This window comes from Sarcophilus harrisii, chromosome 1 (genome assembly GCF_902635505.1).
Source record: "Sarcophilus harrisii chromosome 1, mSarHar1.11, whole genome shotgun sequence".
Taxonomy (NCBI): Eukaryota; Metazoa; Chordata; class Mammalia; order Dasyuromorphia; family Dasyuridae; genus Sarcophilus; species Sarcophilus harrisii.
The window spans coordinates 181,422,580-181,440,473 of record NC_045426.1 but is presented as its reverse complement, the minus strand read 5'-3'; the positions used below and the strand labels follow the sequence as shown (position 1 = coordinate 181,440,473).

General features: G+C 30.5%; 1 protein-coding gene across 1 annotated transcript in view; it reads left to right on the top strand.

The window, feature by feature from the left end:
- The window catches only part of TMEM161B (transmembrane protein 161B), a 97,357-nt gene that overhangs the window by 45,321 nt on the left and 34,142 nt on the right, over positions 1-17,894 (top strand). Inside the window, exons 3-5 of the mRNA XM_003759855.4 lie at positions 1,806-1,889; positions 3,255-3,352; positions 6,012-6,168. Coding sequence (XP_003759903.1) covers positions 1,806-1,889; positions 3,255-3,352; positions 6,012-6,168 — 339 coding nt within the window. The remainder of the gene's footprint in view (positions 1-1,805; positions 1,890-3,254; positions 3,353-6,011; positions 6,169-17,894) is intronic.

Genomic DNA, 17,894 nt, shown 5'->3' with positions numbered 1-17,894 from the left:
AGCACATTTTCTAGAAATGAAAATGTTGCATATTTTTGTAAGTTGTTATTTTAAAAAAATCAAGAGGAAAAAAGGATTCAAAAGTGAGATTAGATTTTTCTTTAGTTTTCTAAGTTGTATATTTAGGGTTGGAAGCTTTTTGGAAATGGTGCAATTTTAACCAATGTTTCATATTTCTTTCTCTGTCTCTTTTTCTTTCTCTGAAAATTCAAGATTCACTTTATTCACAGTTCCTTGTATAATTAGTTTCTAAGAAACTGGGAAACTAGGATTTTTAAAATTATAAAATAGGTTAATTGAAGTGATGTTTTGTTTAGTTTTGTGAAGTATATGAACCATATATATGTATATATTGTTGATTACTGACATTAGACCTTTGAACAGAATTACTAAAATGGTGTGTTAGGCTAAGATTATCATCTTCTGTGAGGGAATCAACGGGCAAGAATGTTCTAGATATTATTCATTTTGACATGTTTGTGCTTGTATTTAATATAGAGTGATATTTCACTTCATCTTAACAACAAGGCTAAGAACTTGGAACTAAGAGAAAAAGAACCAAACCTTAAATAAAAACAAGAGAGGCAGGACTTGAGAGGCCAAAATAATGGTCAGACTCTGTGTTTTATTGATAAGAGATTTCTCAAGTTCATCTTCCAATCCTATTAACTTAATAAAACTATCCTTGTTAGCTGATTTCAATTTAAAAATTAAAGTAAGAATCATATATAGGCAATTGTATTGATAATTGTGAGAAGTAACTGCAGAAGAAAAACACACAAACTTTTTTAAAAAGACATGGCAGCCTGAGGCCAGTTAGTGTATAGGCAACCAAACAGCATCTCATCCTTCATATCTTACATTAATTATAGCATAACACAGCTATTTATCAAAATGGCAATGCTGAATCGTTAATATATTGTTCATTTTACTTTTTAAAAATCTTTCATATTTCTATACTGAGTAATTAACTTTTTTGAAAGGCTTGATGCTTATACAAATGTACCCTTATCCAGAAAACTTGACTAAAATGAGGAGAGAGTTCTAAATAGACCAAGTTTTAATACGATAATTCTCTCATGTTATTAATTTTCTTTCACTCTATAGAGAGCAAAGCTATAACAATAATCTTGGGGTTCAGAAATTGTCTATTGGTTCAAGGATTCTAATAAATGTTGCAAGTTAAGATTCTGGCCCCAAGCTAACATTTCTAAAAGCTCTTACCTACCCTTTGTTGCCTACCCCCTTTCAATAATATCCTCCCTAATAGCACCTCCCCCCTTATTTTTAAAATCACTCTGTTCCCATGTTCTCATGTAGAAACTATTTGGATAGTATACATACAATTTTTTTTTTTTTTTTTTAGGAAGTAAATAATACAGAAAACTCGATTATTAACAGTTTGTTATCTCTTGTAGTTCATGTAGTTTCCATGCTTCCTTTCCTGTTTCATTATTTGATACCTATCAAAGAGAGTAAGAGACTGACATGGGCAATGCAAATTGATCACTTTTTGGCACTTGTTAACTTCTCTGGGGAAAAGTTTAAGTAAGACTTAACTCTTCCAGAAAGTGTAAAATTAAAAATACTGTCTAAAATGAATTCTGTGGTCTTGATCTTATCCACATAAGTAAAATCTGTAAATAAAGCAATAATTTATTTATTGCCATGGTCTCATTGTTAAGTGAAGAGGATAACAGAAGGAATGGCTTATTATAATACTTAGAATGAATGTCAATATTTTTTAAAAGCTTGATACTTTGATGTGTTTACTATTTATTTTGTTGAATTTTTGTTGTTGTTAGTTTGCGATGGTATCAGCATCCTACAGAAGAAGAGTTACGCCTTCTTGCAGGAAAACAACAAAGAGGAAAGAGCAAAAAAGATAGGTAAATGTGTCATTATTGTGTTTGTTATGTCACATTATTGGATAGTTTGTTTAAGAGAATATTTTTATGTTAGGCTTTCAAACAGAAATGTGAAAGTTATGATAAATATCAGGATGAAAAAACTAAGGAATTTGGAATAGAAACAAGTTGTAAAATGTCTATAATTGAAGTACTTTAAGAAAATTTGATATGCAAAAATCAAAATAATGTAAAACATAAATTAGGTACTGACTAGTAGCAGTCTTGAGGTACTGTTGTATTGTGGATATGATAGAACAAAAATCAGACTGGGTTCAAATCCTTCTGTGATCTTGGACTGGCTGGTATTTCAGTATACTAGCTATCTCTCTAAGAGAGGAGAGGTTAGTTGCTAATCTGTAGTAGAGTAATTAATTACATATTAGGAATTCCATATAACAAAATCAAAGGTCTGTACAAAAAAAGCCCTATTAACAAAAAAAAAAATCTATTTCACAAAGTGATTTATTGAAAATTTCCTTTCTAGAATAACTATGGAAAATATCTCTATCTCTATCTATCTATATACATAAACATATTTTTAAAACTTTTATGAAATATTTATGTTTACTATAAAATATTATAGACCTTTATAGCCCAGAACTGTTATATCCATAGTTTTTTTAGTTTGTTCAGTTTCTGTGTTCAAAACTTTTACTTGACATATTTTATACACCAAAAGTATAGGCTTTTTCTTTCTCATTAGTATGATGCTTGCATGTATTTAGAACATAGTCAGGCTATTTCACCATTTCAAATGTGCCCAGGACCATACCTTGTAGATAGTAGTTGTCAATATTTGCTAGTTTATTAACATGAAGTAATTTCTTTATAACAGTTTATTTTTAAAATTTAAAGCTATGGTCTAGTATTTTAAATAATCTTATTTTATATCTCAGTTGTAGTGTACATATGATTTATATATATATTGTTTGCCTGGTCATTTTTTAAAATTCTAGAATGATGGCAGTTTCATTAGATTTCTTCTCTGCACCCTCTCCCTGACCCCCCAACAAAATTTCTGTATCAGCAATCTCTTGGGAAATTCAGGTCTGTGACTCTTATTCCAAACAGTGAGTATAGAATTAGGGTTTGAAGCTGTTTGTTAAGCTATCAATAAACTGATATTTCCCACAAAATGTTTGTTCCTTTAAGTTGGATGCCTGGTTTATTCACTTAAGGGTCTTAATAAGCACCAAATAATACTTCATTGAAATAATTTCTAAAAACTGATTGATGCATTGGTATCAGCTATTCATTCCCCTCGCTTAAAAAAATTTAAATTTTGACATAGTAACCTAGACAGCAATTTGATAACTTTTTGTATATTTTATCTCATGTTTATAGGAAATATAATGGCCATATTGAAAATAAGCCACTAACCATCCCAAAGGATATTGATCTTCATCTAGAAACAAAGTCAGTTACAGAAGTGGATACTTTAGGTAAGAAAATTTCAATAAAGGATTTTTGGTTAAGAATTCTTTAAAGCTCAGTTGCACATTACCTTCAATGCAGTTTAAAATAATAGAACTTATTTATATATTTATATGTTGCTCTTATTAATATGTAGGAGCTGTGTAAACATTTAGAACTAAGAAACTCATAGAGATTTCTTTTAATGACCTTTTTATTCATGTATTGGTTAATCTATAATAAATTCTATGTTATTTTGACCATTTTATCATCTATGTTATTTTGACCATTTTGCCATGGGGAAAACAAGAGGTTAAGTGGCATGCAAAAAAATAGACTATTTCATAGGCATAAATGTTGAAACCATATAGCTTTCCTTTTCTTGATGCTTTTAATTCCAGGTCTCATTCTACTATAATGTTCATAATGATTAGATTTAATTAATAGACATGTATGTTAATGCTGAATTGTTTTGTTTATAACATTTAGTTCTAATACAGAATAGTTTGGATAGGAGTTATAAAAATCTAATTTATGGTTCTGCCACTGAAAAGAGGTAAATTTCTACAATTCAGTTTAGCTAATAACCCCTATGCCACTGAAAAGAGGTAAATTTCTACAATTCAGTTTAGCTAATGATTAAATGGGTATATTATTTTTTCCTTGCCTTAGTGCAGTTATTTTGAGTATAAGTGCAAAAATATGTATAGTGCTTAACATTTCAGAAAGAATAATAATTTAAAGGAATCTAATTTGAAATTATGTTTGAATAGCCAAATTTAGCAGAACTAATAGTAAGTACAACAAATCTTGGTTTTGTTTTTATAAAATAGTGGCCATTATTACATAGTACTTAATATACCATGAGTACCTACCTACATATATTGCTTTTCTGAATTCTGCCTTTTTGCAGCTCAACATTATAAAAGTGTGACAAAACATACAATAGAGTTATATTAGACTTAATGCTAGTGTTGTAGATATGCAGAAGATATAATTGACAATATCTTTCATATGCACTGGGGGGAAGTATAAAATAAAGTAGTGAAAAGACTAAAAGAATATGTCTTTTGTGTTTTATCATTTTCATTTGTTTTCCCCTTATTAGTAGATATATGGATAGAATATAATATTTTTTGAAGTCTTGATTTAATTATTTTTAATGATGTTTAAAAATATCTAAACATATATGATCAAATGTTTGGTTCACCTTTTTGGAGTTAGAGATTTAGAGGCTAACAACAACCTAGAACTCTATGGAAGTACCTATTACATAGTGAGCTTTTAATAAATGTTTGTTAAAAAAGGAAAGCAACCAATCTTAAAGATGTCTAGAGATGTGATAGGATGAAACCTTCTGCTTTATTGAGAAATCATTAAGTATATGTGAGAACATAAGTGCACAAAAGAGAGCTAAAACAATTACCTTGGGTATGAAATTAGAAGTGTTAAGTCAATTTGAAAGCAAGTGAAAACTTTAGCCAAATTGAAAAAGCATTAAGGGCTTGTTACTTTACATCTTGTTATTTTACCTCTTTTACCTCTTCACAGGGAAATCACCATGGGTTTAATGTTTTAACCTATCTTGTTTAGAATAGCATTATTTTATTTTAACATAAATTTTTCTTTGAGTGATTTTTTAAAAGATTCACAAAATTTATATGTTATAACTAAGGGCCAAATATTCCACTCTCAATTCTCACAACTTGTCCCCAAAGCAATGTGTATGCATTTTATATTAGAAGTTAGAAGAAATGAAATTCGACACATAGAATTTTGATTTAGTAAATAGGATTGTATTAATGGGCATTTATATTGTTTACCTATGTGAGTGCTATTGGACTAAATTCTATATCAACAATTAAAGGTGTTTCCTTAATCTTTGAAGTTTTAACAATGTAAGTAGGATAAAAGGAAGAAATTAAAAACAGGCAAATAATAATAATATTTCCCATTCAGTTTCAGGCCCCTGACCCTGCCCAGATTTCTTTCTATCCTTTCCCTAAGTGGCAGAGCTTAGGAAAATTGTGGAAAATACTGGATGTTAGGTCAGTTTTAAAGGATCCTTTTAGGGAGACATATTAAGGAATATAGAGACCAAAAGAAAGTAAAAGTCTGTTCATATTACAAGTATTCTGCTTGTAATGCAAATTGGAGATGGGACAATTATATCTAAAGAGACTGGTTTTATGGAATCCAAAGGATTTCTCACTATTTTAGTAAAGATCCATCAAACAGAAGAGAAAAAACAAAACAATACTTTACAGTTTTTTTTTAATTGCTTATATTAACTCATAAAATAACCCCTCCCCATCATTGATATTAAAATGGCTTGTTTCTTTTTTTAAGCAAAGCTCAAAAGACATGTACTTTATATGTATCCTCATGATAAAATGAATAAATGAAATTCTCTTTTAAAAGATAAAATGCTTTGGAATTTTCTTAAAAATTAATCATTAAGCTACAATGTATTTATAGTCATTTTAACATAAATTTATATTGATGACATTCAGTTTATTATGATAATAAAATTTGTAATGCTTAATTTTGAATATAACATTCTGTATTAAAACCATCTTCATGTTTGTAAACATTCATAAATCTAGAAATAGTTTAGTATGCTTAAGTCCTTTGTTATTGATAAAAGTTTAGATAAAACTTTTGTATTTGAAAACCTTTATTTTTCAGCATTGCATTATTTTCCTGAATATCAATGGCTGGTGGATTTCACAGTGGCAGCTACAGTAGTTTATCTAGTAACTGAAGTCTACTACAGTTTGATGAAACCTACACAGGAAATGAATATCAGCATTGTCTGGTGCTTGCTTGTTTTGACTTTTGCAATGTATCCTTCACTGTTCAAATGGTAGTTCGTGAATTTATTTTGCTTTTCCAGTATATGCTTAAAGAATTTGTCACAATTTGAAAGATAGCAAGATTATTGAAAGCATAAGGTTTTATTTTTGTGTTAAAATCTGACTTTTTGAAGATATTGGCAAACAACAGTCTGGTGTAAACAAAATGTAAAAAGTACTCTGAACTGACCATATTTTGAAAATTATTTGACCTAGGAAAACAGATCCTGAAACTAAGGTAGAATTTTTAGATCCTATATTCAGTACAAAGCTGTATCTGCCAGCATCTTTACAAAGCAAAATGCTGCACTGTATAAAAGCAGTAATCATCTAAATTAGCTGAAAAGCATGCATAAGATATCCATATTTCGATAATTGTAGTAGCAAATTTAGTTCAAGCATTTAAATCTCTATGGATTTTAGCTGATAGAACTACTTCAGTAGTTAAAAATCATCATGTAATTCGATTTCTTAAACCTCTATTAAAGCAGAATGTGTCCTCTCATAATCAGTAGTCTATATAAAACATAATGAAAATATCTTAACTTTACTGACTGTTGTCCTCCAGATGTTATAGACATTGCATTTCAATACATCTGATACTGATTTCTGATGACTTTGAAAATTATGGTGCTAAAACAATGACACTTCATGGTCTACTTTTAATTTTCCTTAAGTTTATTTAATTTATAGTGTGAGTGAATGTATATATGTACATATACATACATACGCATATATACACATGTAAAAATAGTATATAACAGTTTTGTTTAAAAAACAAAATAAACATTTTTATGTACATTTTTGTTTTAGATCATGACACTACCCTGGATATGTTGAGAGTATAGAAAAGGATATTTGCTAATGGCAAGGCAAATTATTGATCATGTGAATACATTTCACCTTTTGCTTCACTGTCAGCACTAGTTATTAATATGAGAGTAAAGGTCCCACACACTCTCCAGCATTGAACTGACTTGACTTAGTCTTAGCAGAGCTCTTGTGAAAGTCACCAAACAATGCCAACTCTGCGGGATCCCAGGAGCTTGCTGTCTCCCTATCATATAGAGGGACAGAATGTGCTGAAGGGCTTAGAATACAGTCTTGTTTTCCCCCAACTCCGACTTTCCACAATGGAAGAAGGGAAGAAGAGAGAAAAGGTTTTTAAGAGAACCTGTACAATGTAAGAAAATTTTCTTGTTTTCAACTTTATGAGGCATACTGGAATTTAAAAATCCTTTAAAATGAATGCCAGATGATCTAACACCAACCATGATACTATTTACGGCCTATCTTTCATCTTAGCGATAGTGTATCTGGTATGCCTTTTATTCCCTATGCATGGAGAGTCTAGTTGGAATGACCTCTGTCTGGCTTCTGTTCATTTTCTTATTGTCTGTGCCTGCTTATTAGTCAAACACATGTCTCCATTGATTACGTAGGACAATAGCGCTTCTTAATTATAGAATAGCACGTAAATCAGCTAAATCAAAATACCTCTGCAATCATGCTAGTGGAATTGTGCTTTTAAGAAGACCTGAAATTGATGATATATAGCTTAAAGTCAATTCTAAATTTAAAGGTGAAAAAAGCATCACTTTAATTCTGTAATAGTTTTTACTTGTAATTTTTGACTAATCAGATATAGAACCAGTAACTATACGGGAATTTACAGTAAAGCTTTATAAACATTTCTGAAAGGTAGATAAATGAAGCACATAAAAAAATGACACAGAAATCCCAAACCTTATACGTCCTCAGATTCTATCTGTTTTCATCTTTAAAAATTCATACATTTAGCCTTGCTCTAGCTTTAAAACTATTCAGGGCCTTACACTTAAAATAATCCAAACTTATTCTTAATTCTAGCCCATTGGCCCATTTCTTATCATGGACTACTACTTTACTCAAATTCACTATCCCTACCCATTCCTGAAATTACTTCGTATAATTTTAAAACATACATCTCATAGTGGAGGAGATGGTGTGAAAATATATGAATACCTTAGTATATTTTTTTGCTAAATAATTTATATCTATACAAAATATACTCTGAATACCATCTTAGTCATCATCTATATTGTTTCATAAAGCCTTTATAATCAAATCTCCCTGTTCTTATGGTTTTCCAGTTATGAATAGGAGAAGCAAGCAGAAGGGGGGGATTTCTTAAGCATTTTGATTAGGAGTGAAACTCGTAGAAACTTTAAAGTTTCAACATTGTATAGATTGTAAAAAGCCTTCAGCATATTATAGCATAGGAGTTATGAGTCAATTAGATGAATCTGAGTGAGTAGAATGCTGTTTTACAAAGAAAGATAAAGCTTCTCAGTAGTCCTATTATATTTGGTTAAAGGACTGGATCATTAGTCACATTTCCACAATGCTTGTATTTTACAATGTGGATGCTTTAAGGTACAAAATTCTATTGTATATGTTTTTATGGCTGTGTTTAAAATTTTTAATTTGAGGGAAGTATCTAGAAATGCAAATTTTGCATCAAATAAAGTAATGATTAAGCTGGAATAAATTTTAGAATTTCTAAATTCTGTTAGTATTTAACATTTAATCATTGGCTAAATTTTTAGATTGAAGGTCACTGAAGACAGTGGCAAAGTAAAGCACTGGAAAGTCACCTTTCTTGAAGAACATACATAGTTTTAAATAATTTTCCTACTTCTCAGAAATGTTCTGTTTTCCTGTACAAATCCTGAAGTATATAGCATATGATATTGAATATTACCAGTGAATCAAAGCTTTTGAAACAGAACCAAAGTATTTGTTTTGTTTCAAAAATTTGCATTTGGCCTATTATATTAAAGCTTGTTTTTTTCAACTCTTTCTAGGTCTTTTATGCTATGTGGCAAATTATTTGCCTTTCAGGTCATAAACTTATGATTAGAGTGAGAATTTATTTGGACCATACTTATTTCCGAGAACTAATTAATTTTACAGTGATCAATTTTTTTTATTAAGGTTATAATTTTAAGGTTAAAATTGAGATAAGATTAATTTTTTTAACAAGTTACATAAAACTAGTAATTTTGTTAGTTGGGTTAGTGGTTTATAAAATCTTTACATTTTGTCTTAAGGGATCTTTGTATAGATCTTTGTTGTACTCTGAAATACTTTGACTTGCACATTTCATCCAAATGAGATGTATCAAAAAATTTTAAGCATCTACAAAATTATTTTTCTTCTATTTGATTAGAGTAAAGTAATATACTTTTATAACTATCAATCATCTAAAGGAATATATTTTAATAATAGAAATAAGATTTTTTTATTAAGTTGCAAGTTAGGATAAGATTAATATGTTTTTTCTTAAAAGATTATATTTGACAGGCTTGAAGGATTATTGTGCTACTCATTGTTAACATTCCACGTGCAACCTGTGGAACAAAACAGTTAATATGACATAAGTGTTTCAGTTGCTTTTTCTGCTGGACTAATAGATACTGGTTTACACACTTGGAAGAGGAAAAGAAACATTAGAAATATTTGTTTTTCTCAGTTGTCTCTAAAAGGAGATGTTTAGATATGCATGAAAATCTTTTAAAGAAGAGGGAAAATGACTTATTTTGTAAAAGCTTGATTTTGCTAAAGTCAAGGATTTTCTGAAATTTCTCACTAGTCTCCATATTAGTGTTTCATTTGAAAACTTTTCTTTAGACTGTACTTTTATTTTTTCTTTTAATGTCTTATCTGAAGAAAACAGGGAAAAATGTTTAGATAATTTAGGGTTAGATATAGTATAGATACTAATACACTTTGCATTTTTTTTAACTTGTGAATTACCGTTTTAAAATCTAAATAAGCAATTTGTAAAATGATGATAATTAATGATAACTTTGAAGATCTGGGAAGCTTCACATGAAGCTGGGACAAGTCATTTAAATTCCCTGGGCCTCAGTTTTCTCATCTGTAAAATGAGATAGTTGGATTAGATGACCTGAATGTACTTGGCTAGTTTTAAATTTTTGATTCTAGGATAATTTTTAAAGTTTTATTATCTAAAAAGGTTCCCAGGTAGATTCAAGAGCATCTATTCTTTATAGGGAATGGGGCAGTTTTCATTAGTTTTCCCTGCTCTTACCAACCTTTTTTATCTCTTCATTCTTTTTCTTTTCTAAATTCAGCCCATTTGCATAAAAATTGAAATATCACTCCAATAGAGAAATATTAATATTCAATTAGCACTTTAAAAAAAAGTTCATTTCACAAAGGATTTTTAAAAATACCTATTTGTTATATTTTCTTTGTTTGAGTTCATAAATATGAATATAAATATAACATAAAGCAGAATGAATTCTTAATAGCATGTAGTCTATAGTAATTGTTATTGAAAAGTTAAAAATGAAAAATACTAGAAAAAGAAAATTATTGCATTAGTAGATTTTCATGTGCAGTTTTGAGAATCTACTGGTGAGATTATTTTCATAAGGCCTAATTTGTAGAATGGTGTAAAAAAGGTAGAAGCTAAGTGCCATTTATTTCCAATAATTTTTTGTTTATTTCACTTCAAATATGTTATAAATGAAACTTGGTGTATTACTGACTAATTTGATTTTTTTTGGTAAATCTGGAACTCATTTGAAAGGTATTATTTTAACTTATATCAAATTTATCATTCCTAAATTCAGTCTTTATCCTAAATGTAAGCATCTGTTATTCACATGATAATTCTTAACAGTAATTATAGAAATGTATACTACTTCAAAACAATATAATTTTGCCATAAAGGAATAAAATAAGGATTTAAACATTTTTAGATTGCACTTAGGTTATTTCTATATTCTATGTAGGAACCTTTGACTTTAATAAACATCTCATAGAGGAGGAAGAATGTTTAAGAAGTCATAGTAGCAGTCAATTTTTTGCCTTTTCAGAAATGTTATACTCTGGGGGAAAAAATAATAAATGACTTCCTGTTGTAGCAGAAGATTATCACTAAACTAGTACGACAATTTACCAGGAAATTATGTGAAGGTTAACATTGAAATAAATTAAAATTTGTAGACTAGGTAGTAGCAGCTACATTCCTTGTTGTGTTAAGACCTATGCTTGTACTTTAAAATTCCTAATATTAGTAGCAGGCTGTTTCATTTAAAGGTGATAAAGGTGCCAAGTTGTAGTATACCAAATTCTAATCTTGGGGAATAAATCTTGTTTTTGAATTAGTAAACTCACAAAAGCTCAAGGTGATAGTAGGATGATGTTTTCTTAGCTTTGCAGTATTGCAAAATACTGAGAGACAATTTCCTGCCTTAGATTTTCAATTCCAATACTAGGGAATTCCAAGATAGACTTTATTTTATCACAGTTTTGTATTTGCAATTGGAGAAAATTCAGCTTTCTGTAGACATAAAGGTATAACCACTTTGGCAAGCTAGCTTAAAATATTAATGTTTTCCCACTGGGATTCATTGTGGTTCTTCAGTAGTACCAGAAGTGTCCCTTCCTATTATTAGCCAGTGAAACCAGCTGCTGGTTCTAAACTACCACTTTGAGTTTTTTACTACTGTGCAATTGAAGTTACTTGGAAGCAAGTTATTTCATTGTATATATTTGAGCTTAGAATATTTTTCAAAATTTGTTAAATGTCAATATATACATTTTAATCTAAAGAACAGAAAAAAAGGATTATTTGTGAAATTGTGAATCTGTTATATACATTTTTTTTTAGTATATATTATATTTAATATATTAGGATAATAGTTCCAACTTTGCCCTCATGAACTTCTTTCTGCTTTCTGTTTATTTTTTTAGTAGTTCTTAGTAGGTTTTAGGCATATTTTATCATTGGTTGGTTAATCAATGTAAATTTATCAGAGTTGTTAAGTCTTTCAAAGTCATTCCTCTTGTCATTATTTAGTCCCCTAATTCTACTTATTTCACTTAGCATCAGCTCATATGTCTTCGTATAGTACTCTGATCCATCTGTTTCATCATTTTTCACAGTGCAATGATATTCCATTATGTTTAGATATCATAATTTGTTCAGCAATTCTTTGATTGATAGACACTCGATTTTTTTCAGTTCTTTGCCATAACAAAAAGTAACTTGTAAATGTTTTTGTAAGTGTGGGTCTTTCTGTCTCTGATGTTTAGGAACATAAGCCTAAAAAAAGGTATATGGTATTACTGGTTATTGACAGTTTAGTGATCGGGGAGGGAGGTGAAGTTCCAAATTGTCTTCTAGGATGGTTGGGCCAGTTCACAGTTTCACCAGTAATTTATTAATATATCTGATTTCCCAAAGTTTCACCAACAATTTACATTTTTTTCCCATCTTTGCCATTTTGATGGGTATGGAGTAGAACCTGAGTGATTTAAAATTGCAGTTCTCTTACTAATGATAATTTGCAGTTATAATGTGGTTGTTTTATATGGTTATCCAGCACTTAGAGGGATCACAACATAGTAGGCACATAATAATTTTTGATTGGTTATTCAGCACTTAGAGGGATCACAACATAGTAGGCACATAATTTTTGATTGGTTATTGATAGGTTGTATTTCTTCATTTGAAAACTGCCTCTTTGAGGTGTCTGACCATTTATTACATAATTACTTATATATTTATGCTAATTGTCTAGATATCTTGAATATCAAGATAAGAATCTTTTATGCCTGTGCTTTAGAAAGCAAATTTTTTGTATTGAATTTACTAAACTTGAGAAAATAGTATTATCTTTGGAAGAATTAAATTATAAAACAACAATCCTCCAAAACCTAGATTTAATTTTAATAGATTAAGTTGCAAGACTACCACAGCTAGGAATTATGTCCAGATACAATTAACTTGGCATTGAAAGGCTGTTTTTGAAGATTTTCATACTCTTATGACTTACTAATAAGTATCTTACCTTGGGCAAGTACTTAGATTCTCTAGGCCTCAGTTTTCTCTTCCTTATAAGTTGATAATCTTCAAATCCAGCTCAAAATCTATGATTTTGTATGCCTCACTTTTGAATTGTTTCTTTTTGTACTTTTCTACCTGGGCTTTATTTAGAAACTCATGATCGTTCATTCAATTAAGGCTGTCAAGGCAAAAGGATAAAAAGTGGATTAACATCATGTCTTTGCTCTGAGAGAGGAATCTGGGGAAATAGGACATAAACATAAGAACAGTTAAGTAATAACACAAAGCAATACCAAATTAAGTGTCTGAAGAGTGGTATAAAAAGTAAATGGATAGTTAGGTTGCACAGTGGATATTGTGCTCGACTTGATATTAGGAAACTTGAGTTCACTTCTTTTTCGATTATTTACTAGCAAATTACTTAATCTTTTTTAGGTTCAGTTTTCTCATCTGTAAAATCACTTATTGCCTATTTGGTATAAAGTTCTTCTTGAGGTAGTCTATGTTAAGTGCTTTGTAAAACTTAGATTTAGAACTTGAACTACAACTTAAATATCTTAAGGGAAATTAATATTAGAAAAGATAAGAGATTCCTTTTTTTTAATATTATAAAATATGGAGTTTTTACTAGCTGATCTTTGTAGTCTCCACATACCTCTATATCTCAAGACACCATCATACCATTGCCTGTTTGCCACCTGCCTGGTGCAGAGTTAAAATGTTCCTGGGAAGAGATGGGGAAACAGGGTCCCACAACTATTAAGGGTCTGAGGTCGGCTTTAAACTCAGGTCTTCCTGTGTCTAGGACTAACGCCATGTACCTATCTCTAAAGATTATTGTGATAGTATGTAATATAATTAGAGATAGGAAAGGTTAGAGAGAGAGAGAGAGTAGTAGGAAGTTAATCTAGGTGTGGTTTTTTTTTTGTTGTTGTTTTTGTTTTTTAATAATGAGAATGGTGGTACTGGGAATGGAAAAGACGGGACAGATATAAAAAGCACCAGTTTAACCAATAGGACAAGATTTGTGTGTGTGTGTGTGTGTGTGTGTGTGTGTGTATAATTATTATTGAGATAAAAACCACACTGTTAACATGAAAAACTTGTAATAATGTAGTCTTGTGTATAAATTAAAATTGAATAAATGAATGTAGCAATAATCCTAAAAAAATTTTAATAGGACTGGATTGGGGCAGCTAGATGGCACAGTGGATAGAGCACCAGTCCTGAAGTCAGGAAGACTTGAGTTCAAAATCAGACACTTAATACGTCCTATCTGTCAGACCCTGGGCAAGTCACTTATCCCCAATTGCCTCTACAAAAGAAAAAAATTATGACTGGATCTATAATTTTATTGATACATTGAACGTTGTGAAGAAATTCCTCCTATCAGTGAAGAACAGTCCCTGCTTTGTAGTTAATAGATTTGGAGAGTGGCTTAGGTTACTGGGAGTTTAAGTGATTGTCCCAGCAGTCACTCTGCTAGTATGTCAGATACAAAACTTAAAACTCAAATTTTTTCTGACCCAGAGGTTTCTATATTGCATTTCCAATATGATAAAAAAAAAAAAAATGTTATCTTTTAATTCTTACATTTTTGACAATGCTATTTAAACATAATTCTTTACTGCAGTAAAATAAAGGAATTGTAAATTGGTTCCTTAAATTCTTGTAAACATTTTTAGTAATTTTTAGTAAAATTTAGTAATTTATGGGCCTACAAAGCCCAACAAATACCTTTGGATTGTGGTGAAATCTGGACTTTTATATATACCTTTTTTCTCTGACTTATTGTCCTTTTCTACATTTTATCTTCATGAATCTGCTACAGACCTTACCTGCTACCCCTAAATAGCGTTCATTCTCAAGTAATCAAGCATATTCCAAACTCTGAAAAGCTTTGCTAAAGGTGGCAGCAGTTTTAGACATGAAACAGTGATACATTATCCAAAGACCAATTAAGATACTCAAGAATACGTGTTCCTCATATGTGGACCACAGAGTTGTAAAAAAGATTTTGGTTTCCATTGGTGGTTAGAGAGCTCACACTGGTAATATTGTGGATCCTTCAACTAAAATCTCAAGAAAAATAATCTTTTGAAGTTTTTTCTAACTGGAAAATAATAGGCCATTTTGTTTTATCTTCATAGAGAGAAATAAATAAACATTAACTAACCTACTATGTGCCAGGTAGTGTACTAAATGTTTCACAAATGTTATTTTATTTGATGCTCACAAATACCCTGCAAGTTAGGTTCCCACTTTAAATCTGAGGAAACTGAGGAAATAGATAATTTGCCTAGGGTCACATGGTTGTGTGCCTAAGGCCTAATTAGAACTCAAGTCTTTCCAAGTCTAGCGTTCTTCAAGAGATCATAAAGATCATCTAGTCTAACTATAGTATTTTGGAGATCAAGAATTGAAGGCCAGAGAGATGCAGTGATTTGCCCATACAAATCATTAGCAATAGAATTGAGACTCTTATTCTTATTCTGAAGCCACTGCTCTTAACATATTAAATATAAATATTCATAATAATGCGAATGACCCTTAGGAGTCATTGGATGAAAGAGTTTGAGAATCATTTCTTCTATGCCAACATACAATCTCTCTCTCTGTCTCTTTAAAAAAAATAGGTAGAATTAAATATTTTGAGAATTAAGTTGGAGAATTATTTTCTCTGATGTTCTCAAGATTTGTGGCATTAGGGCAATAGTATTAGGAATAGCATTAAAGATTTTGGAAATCATATAGAGACTGAACGTTCACTGCAGATTAGATGCTCACTGGAGAGATTTGTTACTTGGAAGGAAAGGACACTGGATGGGCTGGGACTTCTTATAGTTAAGTTAGTATCAGGGAAACATACTGCTATTAAGCTGGTTTCCAATTCTCTCCATCTTTTTTTCATGTTAAAAAATAAGAGGCTATACAAATTAATGTTAAAATTCCTTTTCAGCTCTCATAATTCTGAGCATATGGTTTGGGGTTTACTTATCTTCGTATTGCTAACACTTCTTACTTTTAATCAGGTTTCTCTTCCTTCCATCCCACTGTAATAGCACATCATGCTATTTATCCATTTTGTTGCCGATGAGTAAACACATACTCTAAAAGTTTTACAATAGGTTTCACTGTCAAGAAAAATGGTAGGCTGGGATAGGAAGGTTGAAAAGAAATATCTCTGTTCTGTAGACAGAAGGGAATTATCCCTTCTCTCCTATCCTGCCACTTCTCTTTTTTTCACTTAAAGGTATAAATCCTGTAAGGAAATATGGAAGCTAGTTATATTCTTGGAACAGGCTATTTCAGGAATTGATTTCAATTTTATACTTAAGTATCTGTATACCAGGCTTTGTGCTAGGTTTTGGGAATATAAAGGTAAAAATCAACAGATCTCTGCCCTCAAGGAACTTGTATTCTAAATAAAGAACTACTGCCACAGGTAAGTGGTGGTCTCTTTTGTTGATGCTCTTCAAACTCAAGCCAAATGACCATTTATAAAGAATCTTGTAGAGAGAATTTGTTTAGTTATGGGTTGAGCTGAGTGACCTGAAGTTCCTTCCAAATTACTTGTACGATTCCAAATATTCTAACTTGTAATACTATACAGAACTTTTTTTTCCCCTCTGCTTAATTGTATGCTTTCTTTTGCTCTTATTTTCAGATGAATTATTGAAATATTGTAATTATATCATGTATTAATACTGATGCATTCATAATCGGTAGAATATAAAGACCTCAAGGGAAGTGGACTTTTTCTTCCATATCTGAGTAACCTAATCACCTGGCATATTATGTGTTGTAGGCACTCAGTATTTAGTTTGAAAGATTTTGAAAGTACAACATCTCAGCAACCATCTAATATGGGCCTGGCAATGGGGCAGCCCCATTCAGTTTTTTTAAAGCTTTAATTGTTAGGAATTTCCTTATATTTTATAATTTGCTGCTTTGTAGCTTCCTCATTCTAACCTCTGAATTTAGTAAAATAAATTTAAGCCCCCTTCCATATTAGAGTCCTTCAAATATTTGAAGGCTGCTATTATATGTCTCCTAAATCTACTCTTCTTTTAGTTTATATATCCTCATTCCCTTTACTTAATTCTTATATTATTTGATCTTTTATGGTTTTTTTTTATTCTGAATTGAAATGCCAAGTAAAACAAGCATGTCATATAGAAACACAGATAAATATCTATATAGATATGTATAAATTAGAAAAGATGATTATATGTGAAACTGAATCTTATACTTTCCTTTTCCTTTTTAAGTAATTAATAAATTTAACATGCATTGTTTAAAGTTGTCCTGATTATTTCCTATTGGCCTTCCCTCTGTTATTTTCTGTATTTTTAAAAAAAACAATCATTGATGTCACTTTTCTTTTAGTTGAGGAAGGCGAAAGGCAAACAAATTGCTAGCTTTCTATCCTCAGTTCTCCCCACCAGATTGGAAAACAAAACCAAAATCCTTCTAAACAATGCATTGTCAAGCAAAACAGATTCTTTCTTGAGCTGTGTCCAAAGTATCTCTATACTTTGAATTCTTTTCTTGTTGTATAAATTATTCTCTGGATTCTTAACTTTCTATATCATTTTTGTAAAGTCTTGATTCACTTTTCTCTGATAGTTGTACATTTGTTTTTAGTTCTTTCCTCTTACAAAAAGTGTTGCTATGTATAGTTTTGTAAACATTGATCTTTTCTCTCATTCTTTGAAATTGTTGGTGTGTGGGACAAACTGAATAAAGACCTCTCATGGGAATGTGGCTTTGAACTGTGCCCTAATTGTGACTTGAAACTTTGCAATAACAAATTGAGCTATAGCTAAAAAGGTGGAAATGTTCAGTTGT